A 25,042-nucleotide genomic window follows, 5' to 3' on the forward strand; every position below is an offset into this window, starting at 1 on the left:
ATGAATATGAAAAGACCGAAAATAAAAATCGAGATTAGATACAAAATTTTAGTCTTTTTTATATTTAGAGACGGCATCCCTCTCTAATTTATTTCTGGAAATTGGTGGGTAAAAGAATTTACATCTGAAAATTTTGCGCCAAAATAATTCATTAGTGGGCACGAAATATGGGTATTTTCGATTCTAAGGTGTAACTAATGCCCTAAATTATAAACCCTACTCCCTCGCACTTAAAAAATTTTAACGTGATTTAAAACCCTCTCACAATTTTTGCGCGCTCTCTTTAAAAAAAAAAAAAAAAAAAACCCCATCTCACTGCTTCCTTCAATCCAAACCCGCTCATTACAATCTATCAACTTCGTTGCTCTCTCTATCAGTCCAAATTTTCAATCAAACCCTCTCACACCTCCCTTCAATCCAAACCCGCTCATTGCAATCTATTAACTTCGTTGCTCTCTCTATGAATCCCAATCAGTGTTCGCGACGAGCAATTGACTGATTTCGTTGTCGTAAGTTTCTCTCTCCTCCCTCCCTCTTCGATTTTTTTCTTTGATTACTGTCTTAAAAATATTTCTTTGTTGAAATTCAGCAGTAAAGATTACCTATTTTAGTTTTTACTGAAATATTCATTTTCGTTGGGCTTTTTGGTAGTGCTTGTTACCAATAGCTATCAGTTGTCGGCTCGTTGGTATAGCGAGAACTTCAAAACCGATTTGTGGTTGCACACCCCACACACAATCACCGCCATCGATTGCTGTGTTTTAGATTTTATTGAAATTATTTTTTGTTGAAATTAATTTCTGTGATTGCTAAGAACTTGGATTTTGATGGGAAATTTTTCAGTGTTAGGTTGGATATTGTACTAGCAACATTAGGTCAACTAGATGTTTGATATGAACAAACCAAAAGCAACTTGCTCAAATTCATATAATCTGAGATTGAGAAAAAAAAGTATATTTTTAATTTTTTGGGAACTTCATTATCCTTGCTAAGACTAATTTGGGATTCTAATGATGAGGTGTTGCATGAACAAGAAAGTGAAATACTTTTGTCTCCTGCAATTGTTATTAGGCGTGTTTAGCTGAGAATCAAATTAGATATATTTAAATGCTAATATAATTGTTGGAGGAGATGGTACGATAGTCTTCTTTGGGCTGAAGTTATTTGAAATTGTTAAATTTGGAGTTATATTTAAAATGTTTTTCCTTTTGGTGGCTGCTATAGGGTGATTCTTTGACAAGATTCCTTGTTTGCCAATTATATGCTTTGTTTTAAATGATTTGATTCTATAATTCCTGCCTACTGTTATTTGTTGAATGGGAGTATCTATTTCTATAATTTTATACATTAGTTCTTTTGGATTTGCTTAAATGTCTTCTTGCATTTGTACCATTTATGTTTTATTAATGTAGTAATCCAAGCGTAGGATTTGTTTTGATGCCTTTATGATAGTGTTTTTGTAAGTTTCAAATTATAATTACCAATCTTGATTTAGGATTTGAGATTTATAAATAACTTAATTTAAGTTTGCTGTGATATAAATTATCAGATGGTTTGATTACTTGGTCTAAGATAATTAGCATTGATTTCTGATTATACCTGGAAACCATAAGCTTACTGGGATCATGTTCCTTACCCCTTTTGTTCTTTATGAACTTGCAAGTTAGCTTGGGATTAGAGATAAGTACTTGTTCTAGCCTACAAAACTAAGTTAGCTGTAACTTTTATACTTTTTATGAAGATTTAATTAATATCGTTTAAATAATAAATTCTATTTATGCTTTTCCTAATATAGTTTTATTAGTATTTTATACAATATTATTTTGTTGTCACAAGTAACAGAGAATTCAGTGGGAAAATTTGTTGAAAATAAAGCATCTTATTTAAAGAAGTAAAAATCAATTGTACCTTTTGTTATTAAACAAAGAAAGAATAAGGAATTAAAAAAATCAATTGTAGTTCAAAAAGAAAGCGGTTTTAGAAAAGATAAAATGAGAAAATAAACTTATTTTTGTAGAATTTATAAGTCAGGTTATATTTTCATTATTTATTTATTAATGGAATGATAAGTGGCTATTAAAAAGTTTAAGTCTAAGAGGCAATTCTAGAATTTCATGTTTTTTTGAAAATTTTCCTAGCTTATTAAGGAACATTTATATTTAATTTTGTCATTTTAGAGTTTTTGTTGATTTAAGATAGCAGCATAATTTTTTCAGTTTATTTTTGGGAGTTCAAATCTTTCAAGGCTGAGTTTATTTAATATATTTACTGGGTTTTAGTTTTGACTGTTACAGCACTTGATTATCTTTTTCAATGTTTGTATATGAACTCATATTCTCTCTGTGTATTTGGACAAGTGTGTTGTGTAGGACTTTAACAAATCAATTAAAATACGACAGAATCAAAATTGAAATGATACCTTTCATGATTCTTAGAGGAAAAATAGCATTTATTCAATTTTTTATATATTCCATAATTTGATGACTTCATCATGGGTTTGATATATGGTAGTGTTGTCAAAATGAATGTTTCAGTTAGAGAGGCAGAGGCAGGGTACTAAAGGTGATAGGAGTGGCTCATTTGATGTCTTTCTAGTGTGCAGCAATCATGATTTACTGGAGTTTAGCAGTTGTAGTATTATTAGAAATTTAACTATTATTGAAGCTTCTCATTACATCTGTCAAAGTCCCTTTGATTTTATTTTAACTAGTGCATTTTAAATGCTACAGCTTTAGAAAAGGGGAAAATAAAAAAGGATATTGCTTTGCTTTTCTTTGCTTTTTTTTTTAAAAAAAATTATTTTCTATGTTTAATCCATGATGATGATGTGTGTGCAAAGTTTTGCAAATGCAAATATATGTAAATATAGCCTTTTAATTATTATTATTTTCTATACTTGTCTTTTAATTTTTTAGAGCCCACCTTGCATTATATAAGCTTTTCATGAAATAGACTTGTTAAATGAATTGTTTGTTTGATTGATAGTCCATTAGATGAACAGATTCATTCCAACTCCAATAGACTCTTAATTTTAATAAAATTTAATTTCATTCAACCACAACTGAATTTTATATACTATTGAATAAACGCATCTCAAATATAAAATGATACAACAATATTGATAAACCACAAAACTACCAGATTATAGGATTTCACCTGTAAAATTATTTATTTGGACCTTAAATTTGAATTTCTTTAATATTCCAAGATCCAGTCTTCTTTGAAACTTGAAAGATATTTGTTTGACTTACCCTCACTTTCTTTCTTTCTTTCTTTTAATTTTACAAAATATTGATTTCTTTTTAATATTTAGCCTGATTTCCATCACAAATGAGAATATGAGATCCTTGCTGCATTTTGTTAGCAATTCTTTCCCAAGTAAGGACTCTTAAATAAAATCCATTGTCTAATGTTCAGCTATCGGAATAATTTCTTGATTTGACTTGTCTTTTTTTGTTCCCTTTCCAGTTATTGAACTTCAGTTTGCTGTTATTTCTTTTGGAGGTGTTATTTAGCAGGTATGAGCTTTTTTTTCTTATCAAGCCTCATGCATATTAATTCATGTAACTTATATTTTAATGATTATTTGAATACTGTATATAGAAGTGCTTAATTCTTATTTCATGTTTTATGTTTGAGTTATTATAAGAAGGCAACATAGATGATTGTTTGTTTCTGAAATTCATGACTGAATATAAATAATATTTCTTAAATCTTTAGTTTATATCAGTAAATTATGTTATTATACTAAACTCTTAAGCTTTTTGAAGTGTATAGAAAACATGAGAGTTGATTGTACGTGGATGTATAAGCGACATGATGAAAGTGAAAAAGGCATAAATAATGAATTTAAAGATGGTGTCAAAAAATTTATAAAGTTTGCCTTAACTCGAACAAACTTTGTATCTGAGGGCGAAGTAAGGTGTCCATGTGCAAAGTGTAACAATAGAAGTTTTAGGGATATAGATTTTGTTAAAGAGCAGCTTTATAGGAATGGGCTTGTCTCTAAATATGAGATTCGCACCTCATATGGAGAGGTTTAGGAAGATATTCTTAAATGTGAAGAGGGTAATAACGTTGAGGAAAGGATTGAAATTGATTTCAAAAATCCTTATTGTAACATGATTTTAGATGCAGTTAGACATAGTTTCAACTTTAATTTAGATGAACAAATGCAAGGCCTTCCAAATAAAGATGCTGAAAAATTTTATGACTTACTAAAAGCTGCAGATGAGCCTTTATATGAAGGATGTAGGAAGCACACCCCATTGTTAGCCTTGGCAATATTGTTAAACATAAAGTTTGACTTTAACTTGAGTGAGAGTTGCTATAATCGTATTTTGCATGCTATGAAGGATTTTTTGAAATTGGATTTCTAAAATGCTCCTTCTAAATGTATGGATTGATAAAAATATCATTGAGAACTTTAATTTTATTGGTTGAAAATAAAGATAATTTAATTTTGATTAATTATGTTAATTTTCTATTTGAAACTAAACTCTATTAGAAATTTTAATCTAATTCTAAATAAGAAATTGATATATAGATTATAGATATTTTTTATTGAATTTAGGAACCTTAAAATAAATAGGAGACTAATTAACGTTAACTATTTACTAATAAATATATTTTATTTTTAATTATTTTAATGTTATATAATAACGTTATATATGAAAATTTAAAATTCCTTTATTTACTATGTATATTTTTAATATTATTCAATTTAGAAATTTTTTTTTTTTTTTTGAGTATTGGGGAAGGGAAGTCGAATCTGGATCTATTGTCGGGTCGAATATGCACTTATCAGTAGACTATGTCTTGGTGTGCTTTAGAAATTTTAAATTAAATATTAGAGTTAAGTATATATTACATACTTCCTATATTTATTATATATTTCTTTGCTTTTTAACTTAATAGATAATAAAATAAATATACTTCCTATATTTACTATCGATCCTCCTATACTGATAGAAATGCTGGAAGTAGTACCCCGAACCAGTCAGAGAATAATAACACTGTCGGAGCTATCAACAAGAAAGTAAGGAGTGAGTTCACCGATCTGGGTAGACCTTTGAGCACGGTCATGAGATCTTGCATTAAGAACGGAGTGCTTTCCAAGCTGCCAGTTAATCCAGCTAAACTTGTTCGGGGTAGGTTTATGGATCGGAATTGTGACTACCATCAGTGTAAGGGGCATTCTACTGATGATTGCTTCAAGTTAAGGCACGACATTCAGGATCTGATAGACAGTGGAAAGATTACCAAGCCTTCCAAGAGGAACAAGCCGAGCACAAAGAACAATTCATTGCCACAATATCAGTACAACTAATTCACCCCACAAAGCTCAATCGGGTGGATCGGTTAATGCAATCGGGAGTGGTCTACCGAAAGAGCTAGTGTTGGCAGAAGCTGAATGGGAGGAAAGAATGTGTGTCATGCTGAACATTTGGGATGATTGCAGCAGTGAGGAGGAAGAAGAGAAGATGCCAGTGAAGATAGAAATTGAAAAGAGCATCACAGTTAAGGTGGGTGAAGTACTAGAAAGTGAAGACGAGCAAATTCAGCTCACGATTCAGAAAAGTTTAGCTGATCAGGAAGATCAGTGGTATTATAGCAGTGAGGAGGATGTGAATGAAGTGAGCATCCAGAGCTTAACCCGAAGTGGACGTGTGTATAATCCCGATAGCAGTGCTCAGTCTAAAGGGAAAGGAGTTGCCACTGATGGAATGGGAAAGAAAACATCAGATAAGGGTGAAGAACAGTCTAAGGAAAAGAAGAAAGAAGATGAAGTGGGGAAAGTGCAAAAGAAGACTATTGAAGTGGGTGAGAGCAGCCAAAATAGAACACCTAGCGGTGTAACAGCAAATTCAGTATTGAGCCAGCTACAGAGGACCAAGGCTGATATTTCATTGTGGGATTTACTAATAGCCTCCAAGGAGCACAGAGAATCTTTATTAGAGGCTATGACATTTGTTAGAGCGCCTGCCAGAATCCAGAGCGTGGACATGATCAATGTATTGCAGCGCAAGATTGGTGAGATCACCTTCTTCGACTCTGACCTCCCTCCGGAAGGAAGAAATCACTTCAAGCCTCTATACATTCAGATTGTTGTCAATGGGCGTGAAACTCGCAATGTGATGGTGGACAACGGGTCAGCCTTGTGTGTATGCCCCCTGAAGATGCTGTCCAAATTCAAGATAGAGGAGTCAGAACTTGAACCGTCCAATATGGTAGTCAAAGCCTATGACAATACCATGCACAATGCGAAAGGAACTTTCAGGGCAAAGATCTCGACGGGGACTATAGAGAGTTGGGTGGATGTAGTCGTTCTAGATATTCTGGCCAATTATGCTCTACTGTTGGGAAGACTATGGCTTCATCCTCTGGGCGCAATCCCTTCCACCTTGCACAGAAAAGTTAAGGTTCCCTGGGGTACTGAAGTGGTGACCATTAATGTACAAGAGGATTTGAATGTGGCGGCTGTAGAAGGTCAGAGTAGAGGAAAAACCTATCCTGGCCTTGAAATCTTCATGACAGACTTTGATGAGCAGCTGATCAAGTCTCCTGAACCTTCCTTCGAACAGTTGGTTGAAGGTACACAGTTCATGGTGGGTATGGTTCAAACAGACAGTGGCACTCAATGGTCACATAAGATATCTGAGTTTGAAGATTTCCTGGGGATTGGGGATGAAGCTTCCAGAATGGTACAGGAGCAGAAAGCTAAGGCAAGGATCCTCCAGTCAGTACTAGCAGCTGAAGATGTTGAAGAAGCAGAGAGGAAGGTGATGAAGACGACAGAGCATGGAGAGGCAAAAGGAAAAGCTGCCCCGGAAGCAAAGGAAGCACCAGATGCTGATGAAGTGATCCAAGCAATAAAAGACAGTTGTGATGAATGTATCGAACAGGCTATCAATCCTGTCTTTTGTTTTTCTGATTATTGTTTTGAGAACAATTTGGATGGTATCCCTTTATTATTTCAATAAATGGAAGTGAATTTTGACTATTTGTTTTCTTGTTTTCCTGATTGTCACGTTCATGGCATTGATTATACCATGCGCATATTTGACATAAATGTATTGCATCATTTTGCATTTAACTTAAGCACCACCGAAGATCATAAAATAATTGAAATCGGATCGGACTTTAAGCCTGAACTTAGACAGGATCTCCAAGAATGTATCAGGAGAAATTCAGAGGTATTTGCCTGGAGCTATGCTGACATGCCAGGAATCGACAGATCAATCGCAGAACACTTCATTCCTACTGACCCAAGTATTAAGCCAGTGAAGCAGAAGAGGAGACTGGTCAGATTAGAGTGGCAAGATAAGATTAAGGCTGAGGTCCAGAAGCAGTTGGATGCAGGATTCTTAGAAGTAGTACATTATTCGGAGTGGCTGGCCAATATAGTCCCCGTGCTGAAGAAAGATGGGAGGATAAGAGTTTGTGTTGACTACAGGGACCTAAATAAAGCCTCGCCTAAAGATGACTTTCCACTTCCGCACATAGATGTTTCGATTGACAGGCTTCCCTTCCATGGTGATTAATTCAGCGGCACCTTTAGCTAGTAGCTTCTGAACTCTGAATGGTCCGTGCCAGTTGGGTTTGAATTTCCCACCAGGATGATTCTGGGCTTCATGATCCAACAATCTGATCAATACCAAATCTCCATTCTTTAAAGCCCTCGGATGTACCCGTTTGTTGTAGAAACGAGCAATTCTTCTCTTTCTCATCTGATCCTGGAATCGAGCATTCAATCTTCTTCCATCCAACAGCGCTAGATCCTCATACCTTTTCTTGACCCGTTCTTCCTCGGTCAGACCAGCTTTTACAAGAACTCAGAGACTTCTTTTCGAGCTCTATCGGTAATACTGCCTCCATCCCATATACAAGTTCAAAGGGAGAAGCTCCATTCACCGATTTGAAGGTAGTGCGATGCCCCCAGAGCGCGAAAGGAAGTTTATCAGCCCAGCTTCTATACTTTTCGCACATCTTGGACAAGATTCTTTTAATCTCCTTATTTGCGGCTTCTACTGCACCATTAGCCTGAGGGCGATAAGGAGAAGAATGGTGATGCTCAACCTTATATCTAGATAGCAACTGACCAACATCTGCTTGAAAATGAGAACCATTGTCTGTAATTATGTGATGGAGAACACAATAGCGACAGAAAATGTTCTGTTCAATGAATCTAGCCACATGTTCGGCAGTCAAAGTTTTGTAGGATTGAGCCTCGATCCATTTAGAAAAGTAGTCCACTGCAACCAAGATATACTGATGACCGTTCGATGCTGCTGGCGTGATCTTGCCGATAATATCTATACCCCATGATGAAAAAGGCCAAGAAGGAGCTGTCGGATGGAGTTCAACAACAGGCAAATGGTTTTATTATCGTGGTATTGGTAGGCTTTGCAATGACGTACATAATTGACACAGTCACCTTCTATCTGCATCCAAAAATAACCCTGCCTCATGATTTTTCTGGTTAAGCTCATGCCTCTTAAATGAGTACTGCAGACTCCCTCATGAATTTTCTTCATTATTTTTTCTCTCTCCTTTTTACTTACGCATCTTAGCAGCATCTCGTCCCAAGCTCTCCTATAGAGTTCACCATCAGCCAAGACATAATTCAGAGCCATTTTTCTTAGGACCGAACGATCTTCCTTTGTCGCGTCATCAGAAAAAGTTTTGTCTTTCATATACCGCAGAATATCCGTAAACCAGGGTTCTTCCTCTGACTCCACTTGATTCACAAAATGTTCTTCATAGTACGGGATATTTGCTGCAGTAATGATAAATGGCTTCTTTGGGACCTTACTCAAATCCTGCCAAGCTGATGCTAAGTTTGCCAAGGCATCCGGAATTCTGTTATAGATTCTTCCTATGTGAGTGAAGGTGATCTTATCAAAGAGTGCTTCCTTCTTCAACAAGTACTCAACATAAGGCTTCAACCTTTCTTCTTCCACTTTCCATCTCTCGTTTGCCTGTAGATATTATATAATATTTAAAAATAAAAATGTTATTTTTATTAAGAAATAATTATTTTCAAGAATCCGAATATTCAATATATTATACTTAATAATGTCTAAAAAATAAAATAAAATGAAAAATAATTTTTTTCTCATATTCTCGGAAAAGGATCAATATATGAACATATACATAAATAATCAAGTTTATAATTAAGCTTAAAATTTTTAGTTTCTAAAAGTATTTTAATAGATTGTAAAATAATTTTTATAAATATCAGTTATTTAAATTCATTTTGAATAAATAAACTAAAATCTGAAAATAAATTCAAGAACATTAAAAAAAAAATCATTAAAGTTTGCCTTGGTTTCAAATAGGTTGAAGTACTGTCATCTTCATTTACTAAACAAAACATAAACATCAATTCAGCCATAAAATATTTCTCTATTACACATAATGATATTAGAAAATGAATTTTAATATAATGCTTATAGAATAATTTATAAATAACAAAATCACACCTTAATTGATCATCATAAATTGAAACGCGCTGTACGCCATCACCATATTGATCAAGCTCACATCAATAAAATGTCATGAAAATAGTCTTATATTGTTTGCAGAGAATCTATTTCTTTCTTTCTTTCTTTTTTTTTTTTGCATGTATGACTTGATTTTATTTATTGTCTCATTTATATTGAAATAGACATCTAAACAAATTGTAAAAATGGAGAAAAGAAAATGAAGAGAATAAATATTAATGATATTGTTACTTATTTAAAAAAGAAAGTGAAAATTTTTAAAATATTAATGATATTGTTAAATTTATTAATTATTTAAAAAATTGAAGATATTATTAATGATATCACTTAAGTTGTCTATTAGCTATAATAAAAATAAATTTTCAAAATGTAAAAATTATTTCTAACTCAATGGATTAACATTTTGCCACATAAGCACCTTAATACTCTACCACACACACACACACACGCGCGCGCGCGCACGCGCACCCGCACGCGCACGCGCACACACGAACGGATGAACTTTGGATTTCTTAAACATCCTTATTACGTTTATGGATTGAAAAAAAAATCATTAAGCATTTAAATTTTATTGGTTAAAAAAAAGGTAAGAGTAATTCATTTGAATTAATTATGTTAATTTCCTATTTAAATCTAAATTCTATTGGAAGAAATAATAAAAAATTATAAGATATATGTTAAATAAGGTACATGTTAAATATAGTAAGAATATAACATCTTTAAGTATTTTAATTTTATTGGTTAAGTTTAATATGATTATGCTTTGATATATGTTTTTTTTTTTTTTTTTTTTGGATATTCCTATGTAGTATTAGAGTTTTAATTAATTTTTACAAACAACTTTAATCAATTAATGATGTTTTGCTCAATTATTATTGATAACATATGATAAAATATATTATTAAGAATATTATATCCTTCAGAAATCTCTGTCTTGATCTCCACAACTAAATCCTCTTCCCACTATAAATGCTAGACTCAATTAGCTCCAAAGACAAACCTCAGCATGCTTGCTCCTAACAGCCAGGATCTGAGCCATACACAGCAAGCAGTGGACAATGCTAATCTCAAAAACGTAGTCAAAGAGTTGTATATAGAATGCAAGAAAATAGGGGATGTGGGAGATTATGGCCTTAGAGAAAACTCACCCCTGTTAGCCAAAATCGTAGGGGCAACATTCCCACCAAAATTCAAAATGTGCACTTTCCAATCTTATGATGGATCAATTGACCTCCTCAATCACCTGGCGACCTTCTAAACCATAATGTATTTGCAAACCAATTATGAAGACCTCATGTGCAAAGTCTTCCAAGTGACTTTTAAAGGTGCGGCCCAAGAATGGTATCAGACTTTCAAAACAGGGTCTGATAGCATTATTTTTATAGTATTTTCAATATAGTTTTATTAGGATCTTTTAGTATTTTTAATTACTTCATCTATTTTTTATTTCTGTTTTAATGTAAAAGCTTCCTTGAATCATAATTTACTTGGTCTTAAGGAAAATTGTAGGGTTTTGGCACAGAAAAGAGCAAAATAAAGCAGAATACTAAGGCTCTAGCACACTTGGCCCGTGCACATCAGCACGCCTGTGGTGGAATCAAGGAAAATCAAGTTGAGACTCAGACTCTAGCACGCCCAAACTGTGCTATACAATACACCTGTGCCAAAAGAGGACATTAACCCAAAGGCGTGCTTGCTGAAGCACGATCTGTGCTGCATTTCATCTTGGAAATTCAGAGCCTAGTGCGCCCTAGCCGTGCTATCCGGCACGCCCGTGCCACAAGTCCTTATCCAGAGGCACGCCTCGTGCTGAACCCTCCATAGAATCAAGTTTTGGCATGCCCAGACCGTGCCTCCCAGCACACCCGTGCTAAATACCAAGTGCTGTTTTGAGTCAAAAATGCCAACCAATCCTTATCATTTTCATGAGCTCACCTTAGATACTTTCTTGACATGCAAATCAAGTTCTAATCTATGCACATGGAAGAGTCATGATTGAGAGAAATTCAAGGCCTAACAAGGTGGAATTTATTCCCTGAACAAGGTGGGATTTATTCCCTAAACGAGGTGGATTTTTCTCCCAAAAGAAGTCTATATAAAGAGAGGAAGGATTCATTGTAGAGGCATCTTTCATTCTATTATTCTTGCACATAGTTTTCTCTCTTTAAGAGTTCAAATGCTCAAGCTTCATGCAAAGATTCAAGAAAGCCATCCAGAGTTAATTTTTGACTAGTTCTTATCTCCAACTCTTAATTTTGTTTATTCATTTCATTATTCTGATTGATTATGAAATTTTTATCAAGTATTATTAAGTTTTATTTAATTACTCTGTCAAACTAAACTCTCATACTAGGGATTTGATGTAGCTTAATTTCTTTTCCAATTTATAATATTAGATTTGTTTTCCTTTGTTCAAGATATGATTTATTGATGAACTTAATGCTTCCAGGCAGAGTTTCTCCCTTAGACTGAATTATTTCATTAATCATTACCGGAAGAAAGGTTTTTGATATGGAAAAGTTAATAAATTACACGAGAATAATAACTTAATGCGGAAGCTATATGGTTTGACTCATGGGGGTTTTCATGAATTAACAACCTTAGTTTATGAATTCATAAACAAATTATAAAACTTAATGATTTAATTCATATTTGATTGCGTTATTGGAAGATAGGTAATTAGACGGGGTTAAAGTAGCTAACAATATATCGAGAGAGCTTGTTAGTGATTTTAGAGTTGTTTCCTCTACTTGAACAATTAAAATTGATTAATGAACTAATAAAATAAATTGGATAGAATTAAGTGAAGTTAAAATCTCTAGAAGTCTTTAATCCTTGATTTCTTTTAATCACAAAACTGCTTGCTTGATTTTTCTTATTATTTTTATTTGTTAAATTTAAATTCTCAAAACAATTTTTCTAAACTACCGTCTAAATAATAGTAGGTTAACATAATTTTGGTACTTGGTATACAATTCTCGTGGAGCGATATTCTATTCATCATATATTACTTATAGCGATTTCGTACACTTGCGAAAACCATTGTCAAGAATAATAGAATGAGAGACGCCTCTGCGATGAATCCTTCCTCTCTTTATATATACTTCTTTTGGGAGAAAAATCCACCTGGTTTAGGGAATAAATTCCACCTTGTTAGGCTTTAAATTTCTCTCAATCATGTCTCTTCCATGTGCATAGATTAGAACTTGATTTGAATGTCAAGAAAGTATCCAAGGTGAGCTCATGAAAATGATAAGGATTGATTGGCGTTTTTGACTAAAAACAACACTTGGTATTTAGCACGGATGTGCTAGGAGGCACGGTCTGGGCGTGCCAAAACTTGATTCTATGGAGGGTTCAGTACGGGGCGTGCCTCTGGATAAGGACTTGTGGCACGGGCGTGCCGGATAGCACGACTAGGGTGTGCTAGGCTCTGAATTTCCAGGATGAAATGCAGCACGGGCCGTGCTTCAGCAAACACGCTGTAACACCCATCGGCCAATCCCGGAGAACTAGATGGCGGATGTCACAATCGGTGCCGGAGCACCGTCTCCTATGAAAATTTCACAAGAATTTCCCGTAAAAATTAACTTGCCACACAAAGAAAATATACACACTTTCAATTTTCTCCAAACCCCAAAACTCCAATTCAACGCGCTGAGTGGAAGACTCAGTGGTGCTAAGTGCTTTAAATTACTCCATTATATAAATATCGAAATCGCTTAATTTAATTAAAACATTTTGAAAGCAATAAGAAGATTATAAATATAAATGTCTTCAAATTTTATTCTTTAGTTAAGGCTCATACTAATACAGAACGAACATGAGCAGATTTGATCGTGGCCTATGTTAGCGTCACCCCTATCACGCAATCGTGGCCTATGAAAGCGCCACCCCCATCACACAATCGTGGCCTATGAAAGCGTCACTCCCATCACACAAATAAACGCGTGTGCCTATTATAAGGGCTGATAACCCTAGCAAATGATCATAGCTTCACATAACAAAATCACTCATCATACCACATTTCAATCATGCATAGTAGAGCCCCAATCAAAATCATTCTTTCACAAGGACTTTATTACTTACTTAAAATTCTTAATCAAAACACTTCATTACTTAATACCCATCATTTCAAAATTTCTCAACTTACAACTTACAAAAATTACCACATTCTTCAAAAGAAATATTTCAAATACATATATATACTTAATATAGTATAAAAGTACATAAATCAAGAAATTTTCAGCATTTTCATAAACTTGATTTGTACTGGGTTCTTAAAACATAACTTGAGTTATGGGTCTCCAAATTGAATGAAATCAGATTCATTAGAAAGCTGAGACAAAATGCTACAAATGTTATAAAGGGGCCACAGCCCAGATCAATCGGTAAGATAGCAAACAAAAGCTAAGAACACAGAGCAACAGATCAGACTTGATTCAGCAGAATCAAGTCCAATGTTTATTGAATTCCTACATAACAAAACACTCAAATTAAACCAATCCAAAACAAGAGAAGTCTTAAGACACAGGGCAACAACTTTTATGAAGAACTTAGAACCTAATCTTGTCATTAAAGTGGTCAAAATGGGCACTCTATTCAGTGATGCATGTGGCCCGACACAACAGAATCAGTTTGGGTGTTTCAGTCATAAGTTGAGCTATGTATCTCCAAATTGGACACAAAAGGACGGGTTGGAAAACTAAGAGGTAGAGCTATAACTTTTATGAAGAATATAAGACATTATTTTGCCATTTTAGTGGTCAAAATGGACAATCATTTCAGATATACAGGTGAGATATCATAACAGAATCAGCTTTGGTATTTAAATCATAAGTTGAGCTACAAGTATTGGAATTAGACATAAGAATATGTTTTGGAAAGCTGAGAAATAGAGCTACAACTTTTATGAAGAAGTCAGAAACAAATGGGAAGTATAACGGGGTCGAAAATAATGTCCAATCCCACTTAAGAACATATCTAACATTAAAATTCATCAATTGAACCAAAACATACAAGATTTCCAAAATACATTCAAAAATCTAACCATGTAAACACAACTTAAACAAGTGAAAGGGAAAAGCGAATATGATTGCACTAACCTTATGAACAAGCTTGAATAAGCTTGAAGGGCCTTACTCCGTGGCTTTCTCTTTACCTTTTGAGGATGGTTCTCCAACCTCTTCAAAGTATGAGAAATCAACGTTAAAATCAAAAATTGACAAAAGACATAGATGGAGCATGATTTAATGCATCAATAACATGTCTAAACCATAAATTCTACTTATTAATTCACAAAACTCAAAAACCACAACTTACTTGCTTCAATGGTAACTTCAATTCTCTTTGCTTTTAATCACCAATCTCACCTTCTACTACTTAATTCTTAAGAATTAAGTCCTATTCTATGGTTTAATTAGGTAGTTTGATGGTAATTTGGAGGTAAGAAAATGAAGAAAATGAAGGAAGAAGAAGATGAAAGTGGTGTGGGAGAAGGAGAAGAGAAGAAAAAGAAAGTTAACTTTAAGGTGACAAAGTCAAATTTGACTTCCTAATTTAATGCCAAATGTGTGGCTAAAATCAAGTCCTAAGTAATCTCATCCAATGGCTCTAAATATTTCTCAAATAATTCTCTTCTACTTATGATTTAACTCCACCAATTAATTAAATTAACTCTTCTAAAATAATTCTTTATTTATTTTTTTATATACCACACTAGAAATAATATTCATTTAATCCATAAACTCTCCAATAATATTCATGAAATATTTTCTACCCGCCTAAATCAAGTCAAGCATTCAGATGGCTCCCTTCGAAGCACTATATGGCAGGAGATGTAGGACTCCACTATGTTGGTCAGAGTTGAGTGAGGGCAAGATTATAGGTCCAGATTTGATTCGAGACACAAAGGATAAGGTCAGAATTATCAAAGATAGATTGAAAGCAGCTTCAGATCGTCAGAAGTCCTATGTAGACTTGAAGAGGAGGGATATAGAGTATGTAGTGGGTGATAAGGTTTTTTTTAAGGTATCTCCGTGGAAGAAGATATTAAGATTTGGAAGAAAGGGTAAGCTTAGTCCTAGATTCATTGGTCCATATGAGATCATTGAGCGTGTGGGTCCATTGGCCTATAGACTAGCTTTACCACCAGACTTGGATAGAATACATAATGTCTTCCACGTATCTATGTTAAGGAGGTATCGATCTGACCCATCGCATGTGATATCAGTTGAGTCTGTTACCATAGAGCCAGATTTGACTTATGAGGAGGAACCGGTGAGGATACTTGCTAGAGAGATTAAAGAATTATGGAACAAGAGAATTCCTCTAGTAAAGGTTCTTTGGAAAACTCACAAGACCGAGGAAGCTACATGAGAGAGAAAAGATGACATGCGACAGCAGCATATTCAGTTATTTACACAGGTAAAATTCGAGGACGAATTTCTTTTAAGGGGGGAGAATTGTAACAGTCTAATTTTCTTTTAGTGTCGGTAATAGTGATTTACCGGTCTGTGAATAGTACCATCAGTCCGGGACTTGGTATTATTTTAGTCCGGAAAAATTACTATGCATAATTAATATTTTATTTACTATTTTTGGAGCATGTTTGCATGATTTAGGCGGGTATAAAATATTTCATGAATATTATTGGAGAGTTTATGGATTAAATGAATATTATTTCTAGTGTGGTATTTAAAAAAATAAATGAGGAATTATTTTAGTAGAGTTAATTTAATTAATTGGTGGAGTTAAATCATAAGTAGAAGAAAATTATTTGAGAAATATTTAGAGCCATTGGATGAGATTACTTAAGACTTGATCTTAGCCACACATTTGTCATTAAATTAGGAAGTCAAATTTGACTTTGTCACCTTAAAGTTAACTTTCTTTTTCTTCTCTTCTCCTTCTCCCTCGCCACTTTCATCTTCTTCTTCTTCCTTTATTTTCTTCAGTTTCTTACCTCCAAATTACCACCAAACTACCTAATTAAACCATGGAATAGGACTTAATTCTTAAGAATTAAGTAGTAAAAGGTGAGATTTGTGATTAAAAGCAAAGAGAATTGAAGTTACCATTGAAGCAAGTAAGTTATGATTTTTGAGTTTTGTGAATTAATAAGTAGAATTTATGATTTAGACATGTTATTGATGCATTAAATCATGCTCCATCTATGTCTTTGTCAATTTTTGATTTTAATGTTGATTTTTCATACTTTGAAGAGGTTGGAGAACCATCCTCAAAAGGTAAAGAGAAAGCCAATGAGTAATGCTTTCCAAGCTTGTTTATAAGGTTAGTGCAATCATATTCTCTTTCCCCTTTCACTTGTTTAAGTTGTGTTTACATGGTTAGGTTTTGGAATGTATTTTGGGAATCTTGTATGTTTTGGTTCAATTGATGAATTTTAATGTTAGATATGTTCTTAAGTGCGATTGGACATAATTTTCGACCCCATTATACTTCCGATCTGTTTCTGACTTCTTCATGAAAGTTGTAGCTCTATTTCTCAGCTTTCCAAAACATATTCTTATGTCTAATTCCAATACTTGTAGTTGAACTTATGATTTAAATACCAAAACTGGTTCTGTTATGATGTTTCACCTGTATATTCGAAATGATTGTCCATTTTGACCACTAAAATGGCAAAATAATGTCTTATGTTCTTCATAAAAGTTGTAGCTCTACCTCTTAATTTTCCAATCCGTCCTCTTGTGTCCAATTTGGAGATACATAGCTCAACTTATGGCTGAAACACCTAAACTGACTCTGTTGTGTCGGGCCACATGCATCACTGAATAGAGTGTCCATTTTGACCACTTTAATGACAAGATTAGATTCTGAGTTCTTCATAAAAGTTGTTCCCCTGTGTCTTGAGACTTCTCTCGTTCTAGATTGGTTTAATATGAGTGTTTGGTTATGTAGGAATTCAATAAACATTGGACTTGGTTCTGCTGAATCAGGTCTGATCTGTTGCTCTGTGTTCCCAGCTTTTGTTTGCTATCTTACTGATTGATCTGGGCTGTGGTCCCTTTATAACATTTGTAGCATTTTGTCTTAGCTTTCTAATGAATTTGATTTCATTCAATTTGGAGACCCATAACTCAAGTTATGTTTTAAAAACCCAGCAAAGGTCAAGTTTATGAAAATGCTAAAAATTTCTTGATTTATATACTTTTAAACTATATTAAGTATATATACATATTTGAAATATTTCTTTTGAAGAATGTGGTAATTTTTGTAAGTTGCAACTTGAGAAATTTTGAAATGATGGGTATTAAGTAATGAAGTGTTTTGATTAGGAAGATGGGTATTAAGTAATGAAGTGTTTTGATTAAGAATTTTGAGTAAGTAATAAAGTCCTTGTGAAAGAATGATTTTGATTTGGGCTCTACTATACATGATTGAAATGTAGTATGATGAGATTGATTTTGTTATGTGAAGCTATGATCATATGCTAGGGTTATCAGCCCTTATAATATGCGGATGCGCTTATTTGTGTGATGGGGGTGGCGCTTTCGTAGGCCACTATTGTGTGGTGGGGGTGGCGCTTTCATAGGCCACGATTGTGTGATGGGGGTGGCGCTAACATAGGCCACGATCAAATCTGCTCATGTTCATTTTGTATTAGTACAAGCCTTAACTAAAGAATGAAATTTGAAGACATATTTGTATTTATAATCTTCTTATTGCTTTCAAAGTGTTTTAATTAAATTAATGCGATTTCGGTATTCATATAATGGAGTAATTTAAAGCACTTAGCATCATTGAGTCTTCCACTCAGTGTGTTGATTTTTATCACGAGCAGGTTAGGAGCGGAGGATGTTTTTCAAGACTAGAGGAGAAGCATCAGAGTAGATATAACATTTTGGGTATGATATTTTGTAAATGGTGATTTTTGGCATGAATATAAAACATTATGTTATGGAGGTTGTATCTAATAAGTTTATAATTTATTAAGAGTTATGATTATTGAAGGAAATAACATCTTATTATATTTTTTATGATGATTATATATTCCTTGAAAAGAAGGTGTTTAGAATATTGTGGTGGAACCTAAGTATATTGATGGATATTTAGAAGTGCTTGTCGCATGTTGTGTTGAATTGGAGTTTTGGGGTTTGGAGAAAATTGGAAGTGTGTATATTTTCTTTGTGTGGCAAGTTAATATTTAGGGGAAATTCTCGCGAAATTTTTGTAGGAGATGGTGCTCCGGCACCGATTGTGACATTTGCCGTCTGGTTCTCCGGGATTGGCCAGTGGGTGTTACATTTTGTTGATATCAGTGCCGGACACCCTCAAGTAGATGTATAGTTCAAGGACGAACCATGCGGAAGCTGGTGGGCTTGTGACATCCCGACCCGACAAAGCGATCCTAAGAGGGCGGGTAGAGCGAAGCTTCTGGCTAGCTTCTAGGATGGCAGACTAGCTAGGGTAGTGGAATGCGGAACACATGAATGAATTGAATCATATATCGAAAAGGGGGAAACTAATCATTAGAGGCGATTTTTAGTGGAATGGCTGAAAAGTTGGAAGAACTCCAAGGTTAAGCGTGATTGTTTAACGGAAATCCTAGGATGGGTGATCTCCTGGGAAGTTTCTCATTTCACCTACGGGACAAAACAGTGCGGGTCTTGCCAATCTTGTATGGGGGATTTGGCTTAATCCAAAGCGGACAATTCCTCTGGTGATTAGAGTCAGGGCGTGACAGTTGGTATCAGAGCATAGGTTTAAACGATTATAGGATATATGATTTGGTATGAGAGTTTATCCAATTTGGAGTAATGATATCAGTGATTTAAGTTAAATACATGTCATAGTAGTCTGTTATGGAAATTTCTCTCTGATGCGAATCTGCTGGTCTTTGTAGGTATTTAGTGATGTCTCAGCACCTGCCGAATGAGGAAGTGGACAGTTATGCCCCTTCGAGGGTGCTATGTTAGAGGGTGGTATGCCAGTCGGTGGTGTCACTAGTGGCATTCTGGGTTCCGATGCAGAGCCCACCTCGGCTGTAGGGCAGGCTACGGCGGGGCCTAATCAGTGTGATTTGGTACAGCAGTTGGTAGCTGCATTGAGGCAGGCTGCGGGAGCTGTTCCCCAGGCTCCAATCGCACCAGCCCTTGTTTTAGTCCATTCCCCGGTAGAGAGATTGAGGAAGTATCGCGTTGAGGATTTTATGGGTTGGAGGGATGATGATCCTTTTGCAGCAGAATTATGGCTCCGAGCTACAGAGAGGATCTTGGACTAGATGCAATGTACTCCTCCAGATAGATTGATCTGTGCTGTTTCCTTGCTGAAGGAAGAGGCTTACCTATGGTGGGAGTCTATGGTTAAGACGGCGAGAGCCGATGATGTTATATGGGATTTTCTCTCTGAGTTTTGGGAGAAGTATGTGGGGGAGCTATACACGGATCAGAGGAGAGCAGAGTTCCTTGAGCTTAGGCAGAGATGGATGACTGTCTCTGAGTATGAGTGGGAGTTTCTGCAGTTGAGTAGGTATGCTTCTAAGTTGGTCCCTATTGAGGCAAATAGCTGTAAGCGGTTCCGGAAGGGGTTACTGGATGCACTTGACATCTCAGCCTCACACCACATTAGCTTGTTTGGTGAAGGCTGCTTTAGAGCTTGAGATTATTCGAAATGAGAGACAGGCCAGAGGTCAGAGGACCCAGCAGAGCAGTCAGTATAAGAGATTACATAGTGCTACGTCTGGACAGACTTCAGGGGTCTACCAGCTTGAGATTATTTGAAATGAGAGACAGGCTAGAATGGACACTTGAAGTCTGTCCAGACGTAGCAAGAGATTTGGAGGTGGACCCCAAATGGGGGTCAGACTGGGCCAGACAGTTGGTCGGGGTATATTTCCGAGATTAGCTCCTCCGGCTACATCTGTTACTAGTGGCAGAGGTGCTGCATGGCCAGGTCTACCAACTTGCATTCAGTGTGGCAAGAGACATGTTGGGGTGTGTTGGAGAGCCAAACATGCTCCAAAAATGGTAAATAAAATATTAACTATACATAGTAATTTTTTCGGACTAAAATAATACCAAGTCCAGGACTGATGGTACTATTCACGGACCGGTAAATCACTATTACCGACACTAAAAGAAAATCAGACTGTTACACACGCCTTTGGGTTGATGTCCTCTTTTGGCACGGGCGTGCCATATAGCACAGTTTGGGCGTTCTAGAGTCTGAATCTCAACTTGATTGTCTTTGATTCCAGCACGGGCATGCTGATGTGCATGGGTCGGGCGTGCTAGAGCCTGAGTGTTCTACTTTATTTTGCTCTTTTCTGTGCAAAACCTTACAATTTTCCTTAAGACCAAGTGAATTATGATTTAAGGAAGCTCTTACATTAAAACAGTAATAAAAACTAGATAAAGTAATTAAAAATACTAAAAGATCCTTATAAAACTATATTGAAAGTACTATAAAAATAACACTATCAAAATTGCCCAAACTTAAACCATTGCTTGTCCTCAAACAATAAAATTAAAAATAACAAAGCTAGCTTAATATGGTAGGGAATAATTATTCAGAATTTTAATAAAGATCAAAAGTCATTAACATGAGAATAAATCACGTGTTTTTTATGCTAATTATATTCTAGCAAAAATTGAATTTTCAATAAAACACATTCTTTAATTTAAACATAAGTTAATAAGATTTTTTTTAACATTAACAATTATTCAACTTATGACAAATAGAATATGAATTTTCATAAAAATCATTTAACCTTTAAATAAGATGTTTAAATATAAGTTGAAAATTCCTATTGGCAAAATTAGTCATCCCTTCTCCACAATTAAAATGCATACAATTTAAAGATCAAAAGGTCTTTATTTAGGTTGCAATGGGGTTTTAGGATTATAATCTTAGCTAATCAAAGAAAAAGGATAATATGGCATACAAAAGTACAAAGACTTCAAATTAATATCCTTTTTTCAAATAAATATTTGTTTTTAATATAAGCATTCTTTGTACTTTTGTCTGCCATATTATCCTTTTTCTTTGATTAGCTAACATTATAATCCTAAAACCCCATTACAACATAAATAAAGACCTTTTGATCTTTTAAATTGTATGCATTTCAATTGTGGAGAATGGATGGCTAATTTTGCCTATAGGAATTTTCAACTTATATTTAAACATCTTATTTAAAGGTTAAATGATTTTTGTGAAAATTTATATTCTAATTGTCATAAGTTGAATAATTATTGGTGTTAAAAAAATCTTATTAACTTATGTTTAAATTAAGGGATGTGTTTTATTGAATTTTTGCTAGAATATAATTAGCATAGAAAACACATGATTTATTCTCATGTTAATGACTTTTGATATTTATTAAAATTGTGAATAATTATTCTCTATCATATTAAGCTAGCTTTGTTAGTTTTAGTTTTGTTGTTTGAGGACAAGCAATGGTTTAAGTTTAGGCAATTTTGATAGTGTTATTTTCAAAATAAAGTAGAACATCAGGCTCTAGCATGCTCGGCCCATGCACATCAGCACGCCCTTGCTGGAATCAAGTTGAGACTCAGACTCTAGCATGCCCAAACCGTGCTATATGGCACGCCTGTGCCGAAAGAGGACATCAACCCAAAGGCGTGCTTACTGAAACACGACTCGTGTTGTATTTCATCCTGGAAATTCAGAGCCTAGCACGCCTGTGCCATAAGTCCTTATCCATGCGTGCTTCTGAGCATGCCCCATGCTGAACCCTCCATAGAATCAAGTTTTGGCACGCCCAGACCGTGCCGCCCAACACACCCATGCTAAATACCAAGTGCTGTTTTGAGTCAAAAATGTCAATCAATCCCTATCATTTTCATGAGCTCACCTTGGATACTTTCTTGACATTCAAATCAAGTTCTAATCTATGCACATGGAAGAGTCATGATTGAGAGAAATTCATAGCCTAACAAGGTGGGATTTATTCCCTAAACAAGGTGGATTCTTCTCCCAAAAGAAGTCTATATAAAGAGAGGAAGGATTCATTGTAGAGGCATCTCTCATTCTATTATTCTTGTACATAGTTTTCTCTCTTTAAGAGTTTAAGTGCTCAAGCTTTGTGCAAAGGTTCAAGGAAGCCATCCAGAGTTAATTGTTGACTAGTTCTTATCTCTAAACTCTTAATCTTGTTTATTCCTTTCATTAATCTATTGATTACGGAATTTTTATAAAGTATTATTGAGTTTTATTTAATTACTATGTCAAACTAAACTCTCATACTTAGGATTTGATGTAGCTTAAATTTCTTTTCCAATTTATAATATTAGATTTGTTTTTCTTTGTTCAAGATAAGATTTATTGATGAACTTAATGCTTCCTAGCAGAGTTTCTCCCCTGGACTGAATTATTTCATTAAACATTATCGGAAGAATGGTTTTTGATATGGAAAAGTTAATAAATTACATGAAAATAATAACTTGATGCAAAAGCTATATGGTTTGACTCATTGGAGGTTTTCATGAAATAACAACCTTAGTTTATGAATTTATAAACAAACTATAAAACTTAATGATTTAATTCATGTTTGATTGCGCTATTGGTAGATAGGTAATTAGACCTGGTTAAAATAGCTAATAATACATCAGGAGAGCTTGTTAGTGATTTTAGAGTTGTTTCCCCTACTTGAACAATGAAAATTGATTAATGAACTAATAGGTAATTGATGCAGAAGCTATATGGTTTGACTCATTGGAGGTTTTCATGAATTAACAACCTTAGTTTATGAATTTATAAACAAACTATGAAACTTAATGATTTAATTCATGTTTGATTGTGCTATTGGTAGATAGGTAATTAGACCCTGTTAAAATAGCTAATAATACATCAGGAGAGCTTGTTAATGATTTTAGAGTTGTTTCCCCTACTTGAACAATGAAAATTGATTAATGAACTAATAAAATAAATTGGATAGAATTAAGTGAAGTCAAAATTCCTAGTAATATTTAATCTTTGATTTCTTTTAATCACAAAATTGCTTGCTTGATTTTTTCTTATTATTTTTATTTGTTAAACTTAAAATCTCAAAACAATTTTTCTAAACTACCGTTTAAATAATGTAGGTTAACATAATTTTGGTACTTGGTATACAATCCTCGTGGAATGATATTCTATTCATCATATATTACTTGTAGTGATATCGTACACTTGCGAAAACCCTTGTCAGGGTCCATCAAATCATTCTCCCAGCTGGTGATCACATTTTGAGCCCGATTCATAAGAAGTGTGTCATCCAGGAAATTCTCATCCGACCTAGTGGATTTAAAAAGAGAGCATCACAAAACATTGAGACAATATGTCTCCAAATTCCAGAGGATGGCAATGGAAATCGAGAACCTGAACAATGATGTGGTGATCGACATTATGGCTAAGAACTGTAAGTATAACAAATTATTTAAAAGCCTTATCATTGACCCTCCTGTGACCTTTGTAGAGCTTATGGCTCGAGATCACAAGTACACTAAGTTGGATGAAGCCTACGAGGCTCAACATCGAAAGTTGCCTAAAGAGGAAAACCAAGAAACAACCAGGAGATGTTCGCCTTATAGGAGATCGCCCATTCGACACCCTCAGACAAGCTACGCAGTGAGGACATCCTACCTTAAGGAAGGTAGATCGTATCAGGATAGGGAGTTCACCCCCTTGAATAGGCCGCACTTAGAAATACTAATTTGGATGAGGGAGCACAGAGACAAGGTCTAGCTCAACTACCCTAGAAAATTGAAGGAGGATACTATAGGTCATAAAGACAAAAGCAAATACTGTGAGTTCTATAGGGACGTCGACCATGACACTGAGGTTTGCTGGCAACTTAAAAAAGGGATTGAATGTCTCATGCAAAGGGGCAAACTCAGAGAGTTCATTGGCCAAGTCAGAAGGGATTAACAACTTAAACCCCTCTGAAAGGAAAGACAAGCATGTAATACAATATAATACTCTTAGCACAATTCACACAATATTTGATGGTTCCATGGTGGAGATAGCAACTTAGCAAGAAAAAGAAGAGTTAGGATCAAGTTGTAATAGGGGAGATTAGAGGGGGACTTCAAATCTAAGGGTAGCAAGGCATGATATGTTAATTTTTTTCCTAAATTTTTCTTAAAATTCTATGTGCAGTTATTCTCCCCTTGCACGAGGGTTCGTGCTTAAGTAGTCCATAAATTTGGACTTAAGCAGTCCATAAAACAATTCGAACTTAAGTAGTCCATAAATATTCAGACTTAAGCAGTCCATAAGCTATTCTGACTTAAGTAGTTCTTAAAATTATTCAGACTTAAACAGTCCGTAAATTCGAACTTAAGCAGTCCATAAACAGTTTTGATTTAAACAGTTCATAAATTATTTGGACTTAAGCAGTCCTCAAAACTATTCAAACTTAAGTAGCTCATAAACTATTTGGACTGAGGCAATCCTCAGATATCTCATACTTAGATAAATTTATCAAACTTCAATGAAAGTTGAACATATCAAACTCATTACCGAGTTTTATTACTAATGGTGCAAATTAACAAGCTTGGCCTAAGTAAAAT

The 25,042-nt window shown here is 34.6% G+C and overlaps 1 protein-coding gene across 2 annotated transcripts; it reads left to right on the plus strand.

Annotated features, from left to right (window-relative positions):
• The first annotated feature begins 234 nt into the window (after positions 1–234).
• LOC149495673 (uncharacterized) lies at positions 235–20,952 on the plus strand. Of its 2 annotated transcripts, XR_016321298.1 has the most exons (4): positions 238–509; positions 3,469–3,518; positions 16,730–16,799; positions 18,313–20,952. XR_016321298.1 is itself a non-coding variant. In XM_089722787.1 (3 exons), exon 3 carries the CDS (start codon positions 5,427–5,429, stop codon positions 6,981–6,983), a length of 1,557 nt encoding a protein of 518 aa, XP_089578913.1. In that variant the 5' UTR covers positions 235–509; positions 3,469–3,518; positions 4,972–5,426; the 3' UTR covers positions 6,984–9,053. The 2 variants fall into 2 exon arrangements, 1 of the variants encoding a protein (XP_089578913.1); XM_089722787.1 differs by lacking the exons at positions 16,730–16,799; positions 18,313–20,952 and adding an exon at positions 4,972–9,053 and having other exon boundaries at positions 235–509.
• The last annotated feature ends 4,090 nt before the right edge of the window (positions 20,953–25,042 follow it).

The sequence above is a fragment of the Jatropha curcas genome, chromosome 6, assembly GCF_041381405.1.
Source record: "Jatropha curcas cultivar XTBG-Jc1 chromosome 6, XTBG_Jcur_1.0, whole genome shotgun sequence".
Classification (NCBI taxonomy): Eukaryota; Viridiplantae; Streptophyta; class Magnoliopsida; order Malpighiales; family Euphorbiaceae; genus Jatropha; species Jatropha curcas.

Excerpts from the sequence above, each read along its gene's own strand:
- LOC149495673 (XM_089722787.1), top strand. The coding sequence starts at position 5,427 with ATGTGTGTCATGCTGAACATTTGGGATGATTGCAGCAGTGAGGAGGAA.